The 20,868-nt window shown below is 39.7% G+C and overlaps 1 protein-coding gene across 5 annotated transcripts in view; it reads left to right on the top strand.

Moving 5' to 3' along the window:
- Positions 1 to 20,868, top strand: part of atp8a2 (ATPase phospholipid transporting 8A2) — an 81,470-nt gene that overhangs the window by 16,773 nt on the left and 43,829 nt on the right. For all 5 annotated transcript variants that reach the window (XM_047349731.1, XM_047349730.1, XM_047349733.1 and 2 more), the window contains 19 exons: positions 2,591 to 2,689; positions 2,821 to 2,866; positions 3,085 to 3,125; positions 8,450 to 8,523; positions 8,821 to 8,890; positions 9,224 to 9,351; positions 9,572 to 9,683; positions 10,021 to 10,189; positions 10,314 to 10,441; positions 12,856 to 12,933; positions 13,014 to 13,102; positions 13,350 to 13,394; positions 13,545 to 13,620; positions 13,722 to 13,910; positions 16,028 to 16,077; positions 16,150 to 16,219; positions 16,310 to 16,394; positions 17,875 to 18,014; positions 19,654 to 19,792. In XM_047349731.1, coding sequence (XP_047205687.1) covers positions 2,591 to 2,689; positions 2,821 to 2,866; positions 3,085 to 3,125; positions 8,450 to 8,523; positions 8,821 to 8,890; positions 9,224 to 9,351; positions 9,572 to 9,683; positions 10,021 to 10,189; positions 10,314 to 10,441; positions 12,856 to 12,933; positions 13,014 to 13,102; positions 13,350 to 13,394; positions 13,545 to 13,620; positions 13,722 to 13,910; positions 16,028 to 16,077; positions 16,150 to 16,219; positions 16,310 to 16,394; positions 17,875 to 18,014; positions 19,654 to 19,792 — 1,828 coding nt within the window. The remainder of the gene's footprint in view (positions 1 to 2,590; positions 2,690 to 2,820; positions 2,867 to 3,084; positions 3,126 to 8,449; positions 8,524 to 8,820; positions 8,891 to 9,223; positions 9,352 to 9,571; positions 9,684 to 10,020; positions 10,190 to 10,313; positions 10,442 to 12,855; positions 12,934 to 13,013; positions 13,103 to 13,349; positions 13,395 to 13,544; positions 13,621 to 13,721; positions 13,911 to 16,027; positions 16,078 to 16,149; positions 16,220 to 16,309; positions 16,395 to 17,874; positions 18,015 to 19,653; positions 19,793 to 20,868) is intronic.

Here is a 20,868-nt window from a genome sequence, read left to right as displayed (position 1 = left end):
TAACTGCCCAATTTCTCTACATCTGTATACCATAAATCATCAGTAGAGCTGCACAATGTATCCAATATGAGTCATCATTACAGTATCAGTGTGCAATATCACAATCACAAAGGACTGCTTGGATTAGTGAGATATTCATTTCAAGTGTCATGCGTTTACACTCTGCATATCTGTAATAAATTTGGCCAAGATTGTAACGTCTGTTAATACCACCCCATAATGGCTGAGATGCCAAAGCTCATGGAGAATGGTGTGTAAGGGTAAAGACAGAAAGTTGTCTGAGAAAATTAGGGTTAATTGTAATCAATGTCATAATTTTCTGCAATAAAACATTTTCCAGAAAATCCTGCCACCCTATTCTGATGCAGTCTAAACCCAGACATTTTTGCCTGGCTTTGTGGTGGATGTTTGAGAACAGACAACCAGGTATTGATTGAACTCTAACTAAGTTTACCTACAATAACTTCAATTTACATAATGCACTGATCACAATTTGACCATTGTCCTGATTCTTTAGAACCAGCTAACAATGGACCATGTTTGCGTGGGATAAGCTCCGTGCATCAGATCTAAACTTTGACCAAAGATTCCCTGGTCCACAACCGACTATCTAGCCGAGTCTTAACCTAGTTTATACAGGATATCTTTTATGGATCCAGTGTAAACTTGGACCAAAGTTCCCCTGGTACAGAACTTGATAACTACAGGTACTCCAGACCAAATTTACAAAGTAACCTGGGAACACTTGGACCCGATCCTTCAAAACATGCAAACTAAGATCTAAATTTAGATATCTTTTGGTACATAACTTTTCTGACCCAGAATGCTTTTAGAGAAGCATTTTGTGCTGTTTTGTGCCATGGCTTTGTATAATTTAATTTGAATAGATTTCACAAGCCCTGTCTGTTTTCCTGCAGTTTTTTCCCATATTTTAGGTTGTATTTTTATTTGCAATATCAATAGTTATTTAATAAGTGTTTGATCATGTTTTAAATTGTTATTGTAAAAATGTTTTGGTAAAAACAGCAAAAAAGTTACAGTAAAAGTAGGAACCAAATCTCTGATTGTGGTCTTTTCTTCTTTTCCAATTTTTCTGTCATATTCACCATCCTTTCCTTGCTTTTCCAAGAATTTATGACATCTATGCACCATTATCTTTCCTGACATCTTTGTGAAAGTAAAAAGAAATGTTTGCCAAATTCATCAATAAGTTAAATAAGTACTTTTTAGAATAACTGCTTATCATCATATTAGTTCATCTCAGACCCAGCACCAAAGGGGCGGGCCTGGCCCAAGACAGATTACAACCCCGTGTAAATTAAGTTGCAAATATACAATGTATTACCCAAGGCAACCAGCAGAGGCTGCTGTAGGCTATTAAATGGGACTTTGGAGGCGGTCAGTGTTGCCAGGTGTATGATAATTATCGCATTTGTACGATAATTTTGCTCTCTGTACGATGTCCGATCAATATTTCTAAAAAAGGTCAAATGTACGATAATTTCACCATTCCGTGAATGTGTGGTTGTAATCAGTCGTCATCAGCCTATCGCCAAAATCTGTTGGAGTTTTTTTGTGAACCTTGAAGGCATCTGTGTCCGGATTCGGGAACAGATGCTGGAAATTCCAGCCAACCGTGCTTTTCTAAATGTGACCTACGTGTGACGTGATGCGTTGGCCTCAGAACAACGGCCATGATTGGCTGAATAGTCCACTGCGCCCGCCCATGATTGAGGAAAAGAAAAGAAGAAGAAGCAGAGCCCGGCACTGTAGGGCTGCAGATGTTGATAAATCCATTTCATACTGACGCCACAAAGCTGCGAGTGCCTGTTAGACGCTATTCAACACATCAACAGACTTGTTATTTTGGTTATGACGAGTGTACGATAATTTCCCTCAAAATATGATCATTTTATGTCTCTAGTACGATAATCCTACATTTCTCACCTGGTAACACTGGAGGCGGTAAAGAAGACACTTTGACTCGGCAGTATGCCAAAATAGCCTTAGGGTTAGAGGGCTGCATCCTTCGAAGGCTGTATTGCAGGTCGATTACGTCATAGCGAGGCGACGAAGGCTGTCCAAATACGAAGGCTCGTCCAAATGTGGCCAATAAATGGGTCTTTTTTCCCCAGATTTAAAGGTCCAGTGAATCCGTCATGGCCCACCCTATCCCATGATTCATTGCGGGTCGAAGTGGTACCAGTCATAGTTTAAATGGAAGTAGTAATGGCAGATGAGAGAGAAAAGCTATGAATAAAGTTGGAAATATTACGTTTTCAATTATTTTAATGCTGATACGTTTCTAAGATTTCTGCAACGCATGAGCTAAAGTTTATGCTAACCTGAGCATAATTACTCAGCATTTTCTGGTGACTGATGCATACTTGCATGTCACTGTTTAAGACATTATTCTTTATTTTTATTAATAAACATGGTTATTTAATTTGAAAGGCTACATAAATGTTTATTTACGTATTTATATCCCCCCTTCCCAAGCTAAATTCCTCTGAAGACGGGTCTGGTTCATCATCTCCTTCACTGTCCATCAGCACAGGCGTAAGTGTAGATTGCTTTTCTTTCTCATCAGCAAATCCCCGATGTATCACCGACCGGTCGCTACACCACCCTGGTGCCACTTATCTTCATCCTCACTGTGGCGGGAATTAAAGAAATCATAGAGGACTATGTGAGTAGCTCAGCAGGATCATGGTCAGGAATTGTGCTTTGGCTCCAAGAGCAAGTTTTTAATACTTTACTGAAGATATTTCTCATGTTTTTTTATTCTGAAAGTTCTTTTTTTTTCTTGCCTCATTGCAGAAAAGACACAAAGCGGACAACACGGTGAACAAGAAGAAGACGACAGGTATATCGAGTGGTTTTCCATCAGTGTGCACACGTCTGTTTGCCTGGGTTTTGTTTTCCTTTCATGGCAGGATGAATGGCTGTTGTCTGTCGGTCATTATAGCATTACAGGGCACTCAGGCCGAGACAAAAAAAAAGGACAAAGGTTTAGAGGCCATGAATACTTTATGGGAGTCGCTCCATAGGCTGACTGATGGCTGTGTTGTCCTTGTCTTTCAGTGCTGCGGAGCGGAGCTTGGCAGACGATCATCTGGAAGCAGGTAATGCTATCATCACACACACAGCTGCGGCCGTTTTATTGATCACGCTTGTGATTTTTCTTTCAGTTATATGGTTGGCTTCATCGCGTTGTATGGTTGACAAAATCCCTACAAAATAATGCAGTGTGGAAAGTAAAAGGTCTTGCATATACAGGTCCTTCTCAAAATATTAGCATATTGTGATAAAGTTCATTATTTTCCATTATGTCAGGATGAAAATTTAACATTCATATATTTTAGATTCATTGCACACTAACTGAAATATTTCAGGTCTTTTATTGTCTTAATACGGATGATTTTGGCATACAGCTCATGAAAACCCAAAATTCCTATCTCACAAAATTAGCATATCATTAAAAGGGTCTCTAAACGAGCTATGAACCTAATCATCTGAATCAACGAGTTAACTCTAAACACCTGCAAAAGATTCCTGAGGCCTTTAAAACTCCCAGCCTGGTTCATCACTCAAAACCCCAATCATGGGTAAGACTGCCAACCTGACTGCTGTCCAGAAGGCCACTATTGACACCCTCAAGCAAGAGGGTAAGACACAGAAAGACATTTCTGAACGAACAGGCTGTTCCCAGAGTGCTGTATCAAGGCACCTCAGTGGGAAGGAAAAAGTGTGGCAGAAAACGCTGCACAACGAGAAGAGGTGACCAGACCCTGAGGAAGATTGTGGAGAAGGGCCGATTCCAGACCTTGGGGGACCTGCGGAAGCAGTGGACTGAGTCTGGAGTAGAAACATCCAGAGCCACCGTGCACAGGCCTGTGCAGGAAATGGGCTACAGGTGCCGCATTCCCCAGGTCAAGCCACTTTTGAACCAGAAACAGCGGCAGAAGTGCCTGACCTGGGCTACAGAGAAGCAGCACTGGACTGTTGCTCAGTGGTCCAAAGTACTTTTTTCGGATGAAAGCAAATTCTGCATGTCATTCGGAAATCAAGGTGCCAGAGTCTGGAGGAAGACTGGGGAGAAGGAAATGCCAAAATGCCAGAAGTCCAGTGTCAAGTACCCACAGTCAGTGATGGTCTGGGGTGCCGTGTCAGCTGCTGGTGTTGGTCCACTGTGTTTTATCAAGGGCAGAGTCAATGCAGCTAGCTATCAGGAGATTTTGGAGCACTTCATGCTTCCATCTGCTGAAAAGCTTTATGGAGATGAAGATTTCATTTTTCAGCACGACCCGGCACCTGCTCACAGTGCCAAAACCACTGGTAAATGGTTTACTGACCATGGTATCACTGTGCTCAATTGGCCTGCCAACTCTCCTGACCTGAACCCCATAGAGAATCTGTGGGATATTGTGAAGAGAACGTTGAGAGACTCAAGACCCAACACTCTGGATGAGCTAAAGGCCGCTATCGAAGCATCCTGGGCCTCCATAAGACCTCAGCAGTGCCACAGGCTGATTGCCTCCATGCCACGCCGCATTGAAGCAGTCATTTCTTCAAAAGGATTCCCGACCAAGTATTGAGTGCATAACTGTACATGATTATTTGAAGGTTGACGTTTTTTGTATTAAAAACACTTTTCTTTTATTGGTCGGATGAAATATGCTAATTTTGTGAGATAGGAATTTTGGGTTTTCATGAGCTGTATGCCAAAATCATCCGTATTAAGACAATAAAAGACCTGAAATATTTCAGTTAGTGTGCAATGAATCTAAAATATATGAATGTTAAATTTTCATCATGACATTATGGAAAATAATGAACTTTATCACAATATGCTAATATTTTGAGAAGGACCTGTAGAACACCATTAAAATTAAACTTTGAAAGTCTCAAAATAAATTCTTCCTTCACACTGAAAAAGTAGAAAAAAATACTTCCTGTATATTTGCGTACGAATGTACAAAATATTTATCAATTAAATTGGGGAAGTCAAGAAATCACATTGAATATTTCCGATGTGTTGTGATCTCAAAATTGGCACGAAACGGCTATAAGAAAACTTTTCATCTACTGTCAGAGCAATAAAACAATTTATTTAAACGTTTGTCACGGTTGAAAACGTCGCTAGCAGGACTTTTAAATGCAACTGTGTGCTTATGTCAGAGCAAACTATGATAAAGCATTTTGGCAACAAACACTCCAGGTGGATTTTGCCAGAAACAAAGGATAAATATGTGAAAAGCAACTCATGCCTTCTTTTAAGTATGATAAGCAATTTGTGATGCTGCGGGCCGGTTTTTCTTCCAAAGGCCCTGGTAACCTTGTTGGAGTGCATGGCGTTGTGAAGTCCATTGAGTTTTTGAATAAAATTTAGTGGCCTTTGCTAATACACAGAAAATGGGGTCATTGTTTGGATTCTCAATAGAACAGTTATCCAAAATATTTGACCAAATCAACAGAAAAAGGGTTCATCAGTCTCAAAAACATTTTTTCCAAAGCCCCTACATGTTAACCAGTTTTAGGAAAAATTTGTGTCTAGGTACGGCGGAGGATCCTTGATGCTATGGGCATGCATGTTTTCCTTCCAAAATCCTAGATACATCTCGCCATCTTGAAAATACCAGAACAGTTTGATTTAAAAATAAATCTGGTGGCTTTAGTGGCTTCTGGTGGGTCATCATTATGTGAAACGCTCCACCAGACACAAAATCATCAATCCACGGCCTTCTCGGTCCCTAGACCTACATCCTATGGAGAGGTGAAGAGAAGAGAGCTTAATGGATGACCCAGGACTGAGTGATCAAAGATCGCTCTCGTTGAATGGAAGACTGGGTACTTTCTTTTTGGAGAATAAAGATGTATAAAGTATTAACAGCCCAAAAATGTATTAATAAATGTGCCAAAAATAATTTTTATAAAACTATTTGAGATTGAGTTTTTCCATTATTTTCAGTGTGAGAATGTTGTTCAATAATAAAAAATTATAATATTTTAGACTTCTTGTAGATAATAAACTAGGAGGGTGCAACATAAGTAGTACAGAAAACAAAAGCAAATGCAGAACTGAAAGTAAAGCCAGTGCATTGAACATAATTAAGCAAATAATCAAAGTACTGGATGAGAAATGCAGCGGAACGATAAGATTTGGACTTATTGAATGATCTCATTAGCTGGGCCCAGCTGTGCACAGCCTCGCTCCATTAGGTTGCATCATGTCAGATGTGGGCCCTTGTGTGTGGGTGACGAGCTTGTTGATCAGGATTTCAGGTTCACTGTGTCAGAGCAGGTGAGGGAATTTGCTCCAGCTGCCGTTCCAGCTCGTTAAAGTTTGTTTCTGAAAGATGTTTTGTCTAAAATTTCTTCACTTCCCTCTAATTTGTAATTTTTTTACATATTGATTTAGACTAAATGGATGTTAGGAGGCACTTTTTTTGTGAATTGGTATCTGGTAAACATACAGGATGTGGGTTCTAAAGGTTATCTAAATCTAACTGAAAACAGGGTTGTTTACATTTTTTAGGTCAACCATCCTCCCTCTGTGCTGCATTAAAAGGAGCCAACAGCCTATGAAAACAGTAGTTTCTTTCATGCGTAGTGAAACTGTTTTAACTTGTCTACAGGCCCTTGTTTTCTAAAGAGACTGTTGTTTTTTTGTTATTTGGAACATATTAAAAACATATTAAAACAGACCACTTCATATTTTTGGTTTTGCTTTTACTATTTGGAAACCTTTGCTTTCAAAGCTGTAGGTCTGTAATGGATGGTTTATTAGGTAGCTCACAGGGCTGCACCATGCTTGACTGATTTAAGAGAAATGGAAACACTTTTGCTTTCTCCGAGACTCTTCTGTTGGCCTCTTCCTTACTAGCATTCCTTTTAAAGTGCCTCTGACAGAATTTTTCGATTTTTATGATAAATCCAATTACATTTATGGAAAGAAAACATGAATAAAATATTTCAAAAAGAAAATTATGCTGCTAAAATGAACAGTTTTTGAGATATATGGTCATAAATGTCACTAAAAAGGTATTTCCAGACTACTCTTTTGCGCTCTTTTATGATGTCACAGGGGAGCCCAGGCCAAGGAACGGAACAGCACAACATCCAGATTTTCATATAATTCACTCACCCATTGTAAAACAGAACACATGAAAATATCTGGATGCATATAACGAAACATTAAGAAGTTTAACTTCCACAGAATGACTTGTTTTGGACTTGCTACCACATTTATCACTGGCTTTTATTGCGCGATCTGCGTATGGTTCTTGGAGCTCCTCTGGGCTTCACAGTGGACTGGAGCAGATACAGTGTGAATACAAGGTTACTGTAAATACGGCACTGAGTGAAACAACCGGAGGCGAAGTGAGCGGCAGCAGCAGACACATGGGATGATTCAAGATCTGAAGACACTACCTGGTATCATTTTTTAACTTTATATTAGAACCTTTGAGAAACAATTATTTAAATACATTGTATGTACATGTAATTTCTTATTTAAATAATAATTTTGGATTATTATTATTAATAATAATCATTTTTGATTTTTAACTATCAACAATAAATGCCGATATCTAAATGTACTTTTGCAACAAGGAAATGTTCTCACCTGTTGAGCCTCGATCCGTTTAGCTACAGCAGCAACAACCTTTTCTTTGGCTCTGAACTGCATGGCTATAGACTCTGCTTCAACATTCTCCTTCGTCCGTAAAATATCCCGACCTTTAACATCATTTCTATCAGAGGTTTCTTGTTCGAAGCGGTTTCCCGAGAAGTCCTCTGATCACAACTGGCTGTGCTTGGTGGGACCAGCCCATCAGTCCCTCCTCAGTTTTCCAGCTCTGATCCAGGGAGCTCTGATCCTCTTCACTTCAGGAAATGCAGACTGACTGCTGCTGTCTCAGCATTGCTGCCACCACCACCAGCAATGCACCGCCTCACTATATTAACACTGTTTTCAATGCAACTTGGCTTCTACCTAAACAGTTTATCAATGACGCTCACACAATGAATGCCTGGAGACTCGAAATTTGCTTATTGTGTGTCACAGTTGTCTTTTGTCATGTCTTTAATCCTAATATCATGTCAATCACTGCCCAATTCCTTCAATATATAGATTTTTTCTTTGAATTTCTGAATTTGTGGAAAAAGCATGTCACAGGCACTTCCAGCTTCATGTTTCTCTAATCTGAACCGGTTGCAGCCCAACCCAGAACAGTTAAAGTCATGCACTACTGTGCTCGCTGTCATGTTGTCTTAGGTCTTTTCTCTCTGATGGCTGCATTCTTTCTGGTCACGGATTAACCTGCCTCCTTTCTCTTCTCTTCTACCCTCCACCTCTTTACCCACCCCCACACACCCTCCACCTTTTTACCTACCCTGCACACCCTCCCTTGCTCATTCTGTTGCTCTGCTGCATCCTGGCCACCAGGTGGCAGTAGGAGACCTAGTGAAGGTGACCAATGGCCAGCATCTTCCGGCTGACATGGTTATATTGTCCTCCAGGTCAGACTCTGTGTGTGTGTGTGTGTGTGTGACTCAACATAAATGTGTGTCTCTTATAACATTGTTTGTAATTAATATCAAATAACCCACTAAGTCTTTTTTTACTTTTTATGATGAATCAATTGGGCTTTAACTAACTTCTTGCTGAGTAAGGTGTTGAATAGAATGAGAATATGTGAAATGACCTACACACATGACTTTAATTGACCTAAAACAAATGAATTAGAATTAAAAGTAAATGAATTACCCAGTATATTAACTAGTTTTGTTATTTTAACTCTTCCTTCCTTCCTGCAGCGAGCCACAGGCCATGTGCTACATTGAAACCTCTAACCTGGATGGAGAAACCAACCTGAAGATCAGACAGGTACAATAATCAGGGGGGGATCCCACACTTTCTGGAATATGTCTGGAGTTTGATTTAAATATTTTCCAGATCTGGATGAGTATGGACAAAGAATAGTGTTAAAAATATTTCCAAACTTTATTGCTTTTCCCAACCATCCATCAATCCATCAGTTTGTTCTCTCATCCATAAATCCTTTCATTCATTCCTCCTTCCATTTACCCATCAATTTTTCCATCCAATGAACCCTGTATTGGTTATATAGTAAAAAAAAAAGTTATTTGGACTCTTTTTCTGTTTTGCGTGTTTCTAAATCTTCCACTTCTTTGATATGCTGGTTTTCTTTATATCCAGGGTCTTTCCCAGACAGCCGGTTTTCAGACCCTGGACGATCTGATGGCACTGTCGGGTCATTTGGACTGTGAAGGTCCCAACAGACACCTGTATGACTTCACAGGCACTCTGCGCCTGGTGAACCAGAAGTGAGCATGCACAGCTTTTAGCAGCAGTTGTACTGCCAAGGGTGATAGATAATTGGTTGTTTTTTAGAAATGAAAACTAAAATGTGCATTAAAGTAAGTGTGCAAACAATGGCTACATCTGGGATAAGAAAGGGAGAGATTTAAAGGAAGCCAACATTAACCTTTAAATGTCATAAATTTCCATTTATGTGCCAAACTTTTTGCATCTGTTTTTCCTCAGTCCAGCTTCTCTGGGTCCGGACCAAGTGTTGCTGCGTGGAGCCCAGCTCAGGAACACACAATGGGTTGTGGGAATCGTGGTGTATACCGGCCATGACTCTAAACTAATGCAGGTAAATCAAATGTCTCAGCTTAGAAGAACCAAGAAAAGTATGGGTTTTAGATATAAGAGAAAGCTGACATTTGTTTATTAACAAGAATGCGCTTTTTTTTAGACAAATAGAGCTTTTAATTATGCATGATCTTCAAGACTTTCACAGGGGGATTGCATCTGAATTTTCTCTTTTGCCTAAAAATAATGCATATGTTTTATAACCTGTCCATTTCCTTAGTTGCAATTATCAATGAAACATTAATTTGGTAAACAGAGAAGTTTAAAGGGTCTTGTTAGCTGGATTTATCCTTCACAGAGATAACTTCATGATTCCTTTGGCTTATCCACCTTTTCAGAACTCAACCAAGGTGCCGCTGAAGCGCTCGAATGTGGAGCGGGTAACCAACATGCAGATCCTGGTCCTTTTCGGCATCCTGTTGGTCATGGCGTTGGTCAGCTCTGTGGGTGCCGCTATCTGGAACAGGGAGCACACGGACGACGCCTGCTGGTACCTGTCACGGGCCGGTGAGAGCACACGCAGACGCACACCACACTTCGCAGGTTATTGGGTCTAGTCTTCATGGAAGAAAATGCACATGCCTTGCTTTGAAAGAATGTTGTTTTTTTGTTTTTTTTTTGTTTCCTGCAGGTGACATCTCCCTTAACTTTGCATATAACCTGCTGACGTTCATTATCCTCTACAACAACCTGATCCCCATCAGCCTGCTAGTTACTCTGGAGGTGGTGAAGTTCACACAGGCCCTCTTCATCAACTGGGTATGAATCCACTAGGTTTTATAATTACCTCTTAATTAACTCTGGGATAATCCAAATCTATAATGTATTCTATTGGGATTTTATGTAATAGACCAACATGGACATTACTGCATAATTGAGAAGTTGAAGTAAAAGGATGCATTATTTTTTTTTATAAATAAAAATCTTAAAAGTGTGCTGTGCATTTATATTCAGTCCCCCTTTACTCTGATAATCCAGAACATGAAGCGCAACCAACTACCTACAGTCCACCTTATTGTATCTCAGTATAAACACAGCTGTTCTGTGAAGACCTCAGAAGTTTGTTGTAGAACATTTGCCCCTTTTCCACTGGCTCAATTTGGCCCTGCTTGACTCCAATCAGCTCACTTTGCGAGTGTTTCCATTACTGTTTTTTTCATACCTGTACCTTCTTATTTGGTCCCTGCTCCTGAGCATGTACGACCAGGGCTGAGTAGGGACTACATGTGATGTGGACAGACGGCTGTTCACTGATTGGCCATGGGACAAGGAGAAGGTCAGAAGGTTTTTGCTGAGGTAGTGCAGAGAAATGTTGATAAAACTCAAGAGCGACAACATTAATATTAAGGATCACAATGGCCGGAGCAGGTCAAATAGAAATATAATTTTACTATTTACAAATCAAGAAAACACAAAGGACTCATCAGCTTTCTGAGTTACAGGCAGGTGGCACGCTGTATTTAAAAACACCCTAAATCAGCTGATCACACATAAAATCTTTTGTTGTTCAGACGCAGAAACACATTCCCTCCAAAACAATACCACCATGAATCGCCGTGTTTGGTTCGGACATTTATTGACGATGTTTTAAGGAACCAGCATGTTCAGGAGGAGGGAGCAGGCAGAGAGCAGCTAGTCGAATCAGACCACCTGCATTGGGTCAAATGGGAGAAAGACCTCACTGAATCCATGGAGCCTGAATATCCAATATCCAACCTAAAACTAACTGAACCGCGGTCAAAAGTCTGCAGTTCTTTGCTTTAAATTCCTTGTCCTTGTTATTGACATGCCTGAGAAAAATAACTTCCTCATTAAACCCAAAATCCTAACTTTTTCAGGCAAACTTTGGAGCTTTACCTGCTTCTTCTGCCATCCCTCTTCACATCAGAACCCCTGAGCCTTGTTTTATAAGTTCTGGCTGGACTGTGGTCCAAATAATTATCCCTGTGGATCATTGCATACATAAAAAAAAAACATGTAGGACATTTATGCATATATTAATACAAACATAATTTGTATTTTGTTTATGTATTTATTTTCAATTAATTTATCGATTCATGCAGATTACTTTATTGTGACAATGTCACACAATAGTTAATAGCACAGCGCAGGAGGCGGGGCTTCAGTCGCCATAACTCCAGCCGTCAGTGGGTCAGTGGAAACACAGCAGGTACCGTACCGAGTAGAACAACACCGAGTGCTGCAGAGCCGCTCCGCCTAACTAGAGCCAGTGAAAAAGGGGCATTATTGAACAAACGGCATCATAAAGACCAAAGGAGCACAGCAGAGGGACGAAGTGGAGAAGTTTAAAGCAGGGATAGGCCAACAGAGCACTCGTACAACCCCGCTGCAAAAATCCCAAGACTTGCATCTGAATTTTCTCTTTTGCTTAAAAATAATACATATGTTTTATAACCTGTCCATTTCCTTAGTTGCAATTGTCAATGACCAATTAACATAGTAAACAGAAGTTTAAAGGGTCTTATTAGCTGGATTTTTTCTTCACTTGAACACCTCACTAAACCGGCAGGCTAGGAAAGGAGAACATACTTGGAGAAGCAGCGAGGAAGCTCATGGTAACTGTGGGAGAATCTGTTAAAAGGTGAAATATAAATTGGGCATTCCACTAATCTGGCCTTTAAGAGTGGAAAGAGTCTCTGTTGAAAGAAACTCATGAAAATCATTTTTCTCCAGTTTAGCAGCAGCCATGCAGGGGAAACGGCAAATGTAGATTAAAGTTATCTGCTCAGATGAGACCAAAATTAAGCTTTCTGGGCCACGTGCAAAATACTGTGTGAAGAAAAACTAATCCAGCACATTAGTGTACACTAACCCCGCTGTAAACAGCAGCATCATGCTGTAGGGATGTTTTTCTTTAGCAGGGTCAGAAAGGCTGGTCAGAGTTGATTGGAATATGAATGGAAGTAAGGACAGGGAAATCCTGGAAGAAAACTTGTTGAAAACCATGTGTCGTTTTCCTACCATGTGAAACTTGTGCTCTATTTTGCTTTGGGTTTATTCCCCACATAAAGTCCCAATAAAATACACAGAACTTTGTGGATGGAACTTGACAAAGTGTAAAAGTTCAAAAAGTAAAAAAAACATCTGCAAGGCGCCGCATAAAAAAAAATAAACGCAGTATACCCGAGGGTTGTGTTGTGTTTTCTCCTCAGGATGTTGAGATGTATTACGCGGAGACAGACACGCCGGCCATGGCTCGAACATCTAATCTCAACGAAGAACTGGGCCAGGTCAGCCCCTCATCCTCCTCAATAATAGCCTTTTGAACTAAGAGTGGAACAATAATTCATGCCACCTCTGTCTTTTCCAGGTGAAATACCTTTTTTCTGACAAGACGGGAACGCTCACGTGTAATGTCATGCACTTTAAGAAGTGTACTATCGCAGGAATCACATATGGGTCAGTCATCCTTTATTTAAACACCTCTTTTACATCCTGAGTTTACTTGTAAAATGAGGATACAGATAAGAGAATATGAGCCCAGAATGCTGCTAAACACACTTCTGCTGTTTCAGGCTATACATTATGTAGCAGATTAACCCAATTAGGCCTGAGCTGATTGTACTTTTGCATGTTTGAACAAAGAAACGAATCACCTGTTTTCGACCTGATTCTCTTTCCGATTCAACCTCGTTTATAACTGCAGCCACTTCCCTGATCTTGACTGTGATCGCTCATTGGAGGACTTCAGGTGAGTCACCTCCAAGCTTTGTATTTCTGTTTTGGACGTCTTGTAAATGATTAACTATGTGCGCACACGTTTGAAGAAAGCATTAAATAAATCTTTTTAATATAATAATGTTTTTATTTCTAATAACTGAAATATGTGTTTGTCTCTCAGCAACCTGCCGTCCAACAGCCATAACTCTACAGAGTTTGACGACCCAAGTCTCATTCAAAACATTGAAAAAAATCATGTAGGTGTCCTAAAGATATTTCTCATGCTTTAGATGATCTGTAAATCAATAGGTTGCAGTGAGAAGCTTTATTGTTTCTGTTCTTTTTTGTGCGTCTTCAGCCAACATCACCTCAGATCTGCGAGTTCCTGACCATGATGGCAGTGTGCCACACTGTCGTACCAGAGAGGGAGGACAACCAGATCATTTACCAGGCATCCTCACCAGACGAAGGAGCGCTGGTCAAAGCTGCCAAAGGACTAGGCTTCGTCTTCACAGCCAGGACCCCTCATTCGGTCATCATCGATGCTGTAAGCTTGTAAAATCTCTGCTGGGATTTTGGTTAGGATTTGACCCTTTTGTCAGCAATGCAGCAAGGTGCTCTCATCAGATGAGACCAAATCTAAACTTTTTGGCCTACACGCAAAATGCTGAGTGTGGCAGAAAACAAACACTGAACATGAACCTGAACACAACATCCCTTGTTGGGTTACAAAATTCTATGAATTTTCAAAATTGAAAACTTTGCTTGCAAATTAACATGGGTTTCATAGGAATACACAGAAACAAACCTGGAATTTAAAGTACTCAAGGTGGGTGCTAAACAGGGATTTTACATATAGTTGGTTATATATATTTATCAGCCATACCTTGACTAAAACAGATTTCATGCCAGTACACTTAAATATGTATGTGCTGTTCCTCAATCATATGCACACCTAAGAGTGCTTACTGCACTTGGATATCATGCAATTTCTTTATATTGCCCTCAGTTTTTAGTAAATTCCCATAATATTCACATTATTTTCCATAATTCCCATTGAATGTTTCCAGTTTGGAATATTTCCAAAATTCTTCACCTTAACTTTGCATGAAAAGTTTCTGGAAATTTATCGGAGCCCCATTGCTACTCTAATCCGTATTGTGAACCATGGTAGTGGCAATGTCATGCTGTGGGAATGCTTTTCTTCGTTAGGAACAGGGTATCTGGTTGGAGTTTATGGGAAGATGTAAGGAGCTAAATGCAGCGAAATCCTGGAACAAAGCCTGTTGGAGACTGTTAAACTCTTGGGCAGCAACCCTAAACTTGCAGCCAGAGTTACAGTTAAAGGGTTGAGATAAAAGCTTATTATGTGTTTTGAATGGCCCAGTCAAAGTCTAGACGTAAATCCAGTTCAGTCTGCGAGTTAAGTGATGTTCACAGACACTCTCCATCCAATCTGACTGAGGGTGAGCTATTCTGCAAAGAATGGGCAAAATTTTCAGTTTCAACAGTGCTTTCACCGAACATGTGGGACGCTTTGTAACGTGCCAGAGTCCGGTTTCTGGAGAGCATCACGCCGGTGTGAACCCATCCTGGAGCTTGAAACAGACCAAAGAATTGTACCCAGTCATGGTTACAACTGTCGGTCTCTGTACGGTTTATCTGGACCGTGGACAATTTCAGTTAAAGATCATTTTACAAATTATCGACTCAGAGGGAGTGAATAAAAATGCTTTTCAAATATTTACTTGAAAAGTGATGGTGAAGTTGCCTTGCTCCACTCCTATCTTCTATATTTACTAATGATTTGCCTTGCATATTGGAGAAAACTATTGTAGTTGGGTATGCTGATGATTCTACATTGTATTGTGCAGCACACACATCAGATCATGTGTCTAACCTACTTAATTATGATTTAGATAAAGTAAGTAGATGGCTTAAAGATAATACATTGGTACTGAATATGGGAAAAACAGCACTTATCATTTTTGGAAGTAAATCTAATTTAAAAAATGAAATCTTACTAAATTTGTTAAGGAGTTGCAAGTGAAGCAAATCAAATTATTGGTTATTTTAGACTCTCACTTGTCTTGAACAACTCGTATAGATGATATTGTGGCCAGAATGGGTGAAAGCATGGCCGTGGGGAGGAAATGTATTACATACATACCCACTACTGTGGCTAAACAGGTTGTACAATATCTGGTTTTGAGTTATCTGGAGTACTGCCCAGTTATATGGTCGTCTGCTTCAAAGAGTGAACTTTATAGCTTCGGCTGGCAAAAAACAGGGCATGTTGCATAGTTTTTATCTTTATGATTTTATTTTATGTACTAATGCTATTTTAAATGGTTGTAATATATTTGTAATTATTTAGTGAGGATCCCAGGAAGAGTAGCGGTGCTTTATTAGCAGCTAATGGGGATCCTAATAAAGCAATAGCAACTTTTTAAATCCTATTTTACAGTTATGCACTACTACTATCTAATTCTAGCTAATTCACCTTTTGATGGTCTCTTAAATAATTTTACAAGTAGAATAGAATTTATTGTCATTTCACTGGGGGGTACAGCGAAATGGTAAGTTCGGACGGTTTCACCAAACATCTGCGAAACTGTGGTATTTTTTTTGGGGTACAAGCTTAACAAACTTTCTGTATTTCAGAGAGGAAAGGAGATGACGTATGAACTACTGAACGTGCTGGAGTTCTCCAGGTAATCCCTCCTGAAATGTCATTTTCTCCTAACAAATGTGACATTCAATCGAAACTACACTCTCTTTTACAGTACTCGCAAACGCATGTCCGTGGTGGTCAGAACGCCCACTGGGAAGCTGCGGCTTTACTGCAAAGGAGCTGTACGTTCATCAGATTATCTGCATCATTCTGAATGTTTTAAGTACGGTAATCTTTAATTTAGGCTGAAATTTCTGTGTATTTTATTTCAGGATAATGTCATCTTTGAACGACTAACGGAAGCATCTCAGTACAAAGATCTAACCATCGCTCATCTGGAGCAGTTTGCTACTGAAGGTATTCTATCAATACTGAGTTTGATCATAATTAAAGGATAAAACATAAAACAGTGGTATCTTCATTCTCACCTGTTAAAAAATAGCATATCTTTACATATTTGTGCACAATGGAGGAAGAAACAACAACTTTAACAACATAATTTTCAACTAGCATGTTAACGGCAGAATCAGTTTAGGGGTCCTACAAGGCTCCATTTCTGGACTGGTCTTGTTTACACATTAATGATTTACCAGAAGTCTGTACAAATGTTAACATTCAAAAGTATGCAGACGATACATTAATGTCCAAGAATCTTTTTTGGATTCTCAATAGTTCTGATTCAAGTATATGACTGGCGTTTCTTTATTGTAACATTTAAAAAAAAAGACAATTTGTAGAGTTTAGAACATTTTTTCTTTAATATGCTTAAGTATACAAGATTCTGCATGTACTTGACCTCCTTTAAGTGAGTTTTTTTTTTTTTTGACTGAAAGTTGAATTGGCACAAATTTTTCTGGATAAGCTCTGCTGTCTGTCAGTAGAAGGTTGTAAATATCTTATATTTATTCTTCCTTATATTTTATCTTTAGGTTTCAGATTGAACAATATATGAAGGAACACTTTTGTGCGTTCCTTTTTTTTTAATACACCTATTCTTATGTATTTTTGCTGGATAAATTGTTAACCAAATCGTTCTCTGTTGTTAGTCTGTCTTCTGTTTTGATCCTTTCTGCCCATTAACAGGGTCTAACTATGTTAATAAATCTGTATGAAAAACGTCCAGTTTTAAATAAATGTATACAATTAAACAAGTTTTCTCATCATGGTCTAAATATTCCAGATTTCCACATTTGTACTTTTAAACACCCACGATTCCTTTAGATTAACCAATCAAATGAAATCAGACAAGATTTCTTCTAAATCAGGTGTAACAACTGTTGCCTGGTGGCATTTTTCTGTTTTTATTTCTTCATTGAAAAGTGCGCAGGACATTGTTGTGGATTTTATTTTCTGTCACCATACTATACTTTGTAAAAACGAAATGTTTGATTCAGGAACTTTCAGCTGGTGGTGAGTTTAGGAAGGGGTTTGTCTGGAGGGTGATCTGCTTTAATAACTAACCCAGAAGGCGGAGTAAAGAGTTACTGATGAGCTCATTCAGTGTTTTTAAAATCTGCCTTTTATTGTAAAGCACTTTTCAAAGTCAGCTTATGGGTAACAACAGCATGTAATGTCCCTGCTATAGATTATTTTCTAGCTATTAGTCAGTGATTGCACAAATTCAGGCCTAGAGCTTTTCAACCAAGCGTTCAGTCCAAAGCTTCTTGCTCATCTCCATTAACTTACATTAAAGCCCAGTGTGTCTTCTTGTGTGTCTTCGTGCTTTCCAGTGCAAGTGTATTAGACCCTTCACATTCACTTAAATACAACAGCAGCTGTATTTGCCCTACAAGTGTATTGTATGACCAGCCTCTCCTTCCTTGCTTTATTCCTTCAGGCCTGAGGACGCTCTGTTTTGCGTATGTGGACCTGGAAGAAGACGCCTATCAGGAGTGGTTGAAAGAATATAATCGTGTCAGCACTGAACTCAAAGATCGCACTCAGAAACTAGAAGAGTGTTATGAAAAACTGGAAAAGGTATTAACAGATTTTAATTGGTAGTGATTGAGTGCTGGTGATCTCAAAGTCGCATTTTTGGAAGCAAAGTTCTGCAAGTGTTAATATAACAGTTTTTTTTAACTGATTGACCAAATGTTCTTTGTTTTTTTTTAATGGTAGTTTTGATTGTGTAGTTTTGCATGGTCCGTAGTTGATATCAGTATAGGACGGTTAGGGTTTCTTCTGACGGTGCCAAGTATTCACAGCCACCAAACGTTTTCACATTTTGTCACGTTACAACCAGAAGCTTCAGTAACCTTCATGGGGAAGAACTGTGACATGGAAGGAAAACGATTGATGTTTTTTAACAGGTTGTCTGTCAGGATCACCCTGTGTTTACTTCCATTCATATTCACATAAGCTCTAAATAGCTTCACTGTCCCTGCTGAAGAAAATAATCCCCACAGCATGATGCTGTATAGATTGTGTTCAGAGTGATTTGTCTTCTGTCTAACATTGCGTTTTGCATGTTGGCGAAAAAATTCATGCTTGGTCTCATGTGACCAGAGCACCTTTTTGTGTTGGTCTATCACATTCTTCAAGAGCTACTATCCTGCAACATTTGGATACATCCCTTCCCTGAAACACCTGAATCACATGACTATATTCCTTTATCAGCAGTATTTCAGCTCTGCAGAGGCCTGGTAACAAGCCCTTCATTTAGTTCGGGTGTGTTGGAGAATGGAAGCATCAAAACACTGCAGGAGGGACTGGGCCTGGGCACCCCTGATCTATCCCGTAAAAATCCCACCAAAAATACATTAAAGTTGTGGTTAGAACTTTCCTAAATATAAAAAGGATTCAGAGATAGACACTTTTGCAAGTGTGTGGATTAGTGTACTAAAAAGTTTTCTGCTATGTGACTCTTGGGTTAGACATGACAACAAAAGCATTTGTAGACTGTGGATTTTGGTTGCCAGCAGGTGGCAGAGTGGATCCACTGATTCTCACTTCTTTGCTGCTCCTTTTAATGTGTCACACAGATTTACAGTTTTAATGGGTTTATTTTTCTTGTTGATCATATGTTGGCTTTTGCTTTACGGTGCAGCAGTGCATTTCAAGTGTGTCTTGTAGACTACATAACCTGGTTGAAAATGAAACAGATTCAGGAGAGAGCTGAACTAATAGGTGTGAAAGCCAACTGATTTGGCGGAGAGCGCTTAGGTGAGAAAAGTCTGTGAGGAGAAAAAAAGAGAGGAAGCAGGAGGAGGAGGAAACCTCTGACTGGGAAACCACAAGGGCAATTACCTGCACTGGCATGCCAAAAGCCCCATAAAGCCAGAGTCAACAACACAGTTGTGTTAAGTTGTGTGTCTGTGTGAGTGTCTAATGAGGACATGCAAGCATTTAAACATTGCACAAATTAAAGCAAGCATGGGAAAGGGTAATGGGTTACTTCTTGGCTTGATGGTTTCCCAACTCCAATGTGAGCTGTCTGGCATCGCTCTCATTCTTAAATTATGTATGATGTTGTCAGAATCGTTCAGATATACAAGAAGCTGATGTCTGGCTGAAATCAGAGTCTAAATATGATTTCTTTTAACCTCATTACCTTTTTGATGCCATTATGGGTTTGCTTTCCTAGAATTACTGCCGGCTCTTTGCCTTTTGCCAACAGAACTTAATGCTGCTTGGAGCCACAGCCATAGAGGACCGTCTCCAGGCCGGCGTCCCAGACACGATTGCCACGTTGATGAGGGCCGGTATCAAGATCTGGGTGCTCACTGGAGACAAGCAAGAGACCGCCATTAATATAGGTGAGAGAAAACGATTATATGAAGGCACTGATGCGATATACAGTTCTGTCCAAAACAATCTAAACCACCCATCATTTCTTTTTAATTTACTTCTATTTTGATCAGTGGTTCTGAATGTTTTGGGCTCGCTTTGGGGTCTTGTGTCTGATGCTGACATCATGTTGTGAAGTGCGTGCCCAAAATATCATAAATTGACAAGTGGATGAAAAATATATGAACGTTAGCCGCAACATTAGTTCATGTCTTTAATTTAGGAATATTTTGCTTTGTTGTAATGGTCAGAATCAGTTAACTAAACAAATTAAACATTTATTTAAAAATTGTCCATTAGTAGACTGAAAATGACAGAAAAGCAGTTTAGTCTTAAAGCTTAATTTAGTATTTCTCTCCTTAATGTCACCTTCAGATATTGTGCTGCTCTCTTATTTTAAAAATGTTTGGCTTGCAAATATTCTCTACTTCCCCTCAAAGTCAGTGTCTGTGCTCCGATTTACTGCCTCTTGCGCACTTTTCAACTGTTTTGAATACCTCGCCTTGCACTTTAACCCCTAGTTCACACTGAGTACATGACGTGTCTCCTCCGTCATCCGCCGAAAATTGTGCTGTGCTGCGATTCACACTGGATGCGTTTAGGGTCCGTTCATGCATCCGACAACAGCTGCGTCATCCGTGAATTTGACCCCTATTGAAATTCCCGCTTTTGTGTTCAGTCATCCGTCAAAAATAGACGTGATACGTTTCTGTGATGGCCGATGAAGGAGGGCCCTCCGTCATGCTGCAGCGCCACGGAGCCGGTGTGAATTACCGCATTAACTAGAATGGCTTCTATTTGTGACGGCGAGTAGAACGCACGGTTGACCGTCAGTGTGAACTGACTCAGTCATCCGGGGTAAGGGTGGGTTCTCTTAGCCCGGATGACTGAATTTTTCCGAGTTCCCAATCGGAAATTTAACAGCTGCGGCACTTATTAAATGTATCAAAAGTTGTCCATATAAACGTTTTTTTTTTTTTCTCCTTTCTGATTTCATCCTTGGTGATTTCTATGCACATCCAAGATTGCACTGCTGATGGCAGCT

This window comes from Girardinichthys multiradiatus, chromosome 21 (genome assembly GCF_021462225.1).
Source record: "Girardinichthys multiradiatus isolate DD_20200921_A chromosome 21, DD_fGirMul_XY1, whole genome shotgun sequence".
NCBI lineage: Eukaryota > Metazoa > Chordata > Actinopteri > Cyprinodontiformes > Goodeidae > Girardinichthys > Girardinichthys multiradiatus.
The sequence above is the reverse complement of the archived record's forward strand: the minus strand, read 5'-3'. Positions and strand labels throughout refer to the sequence as shown.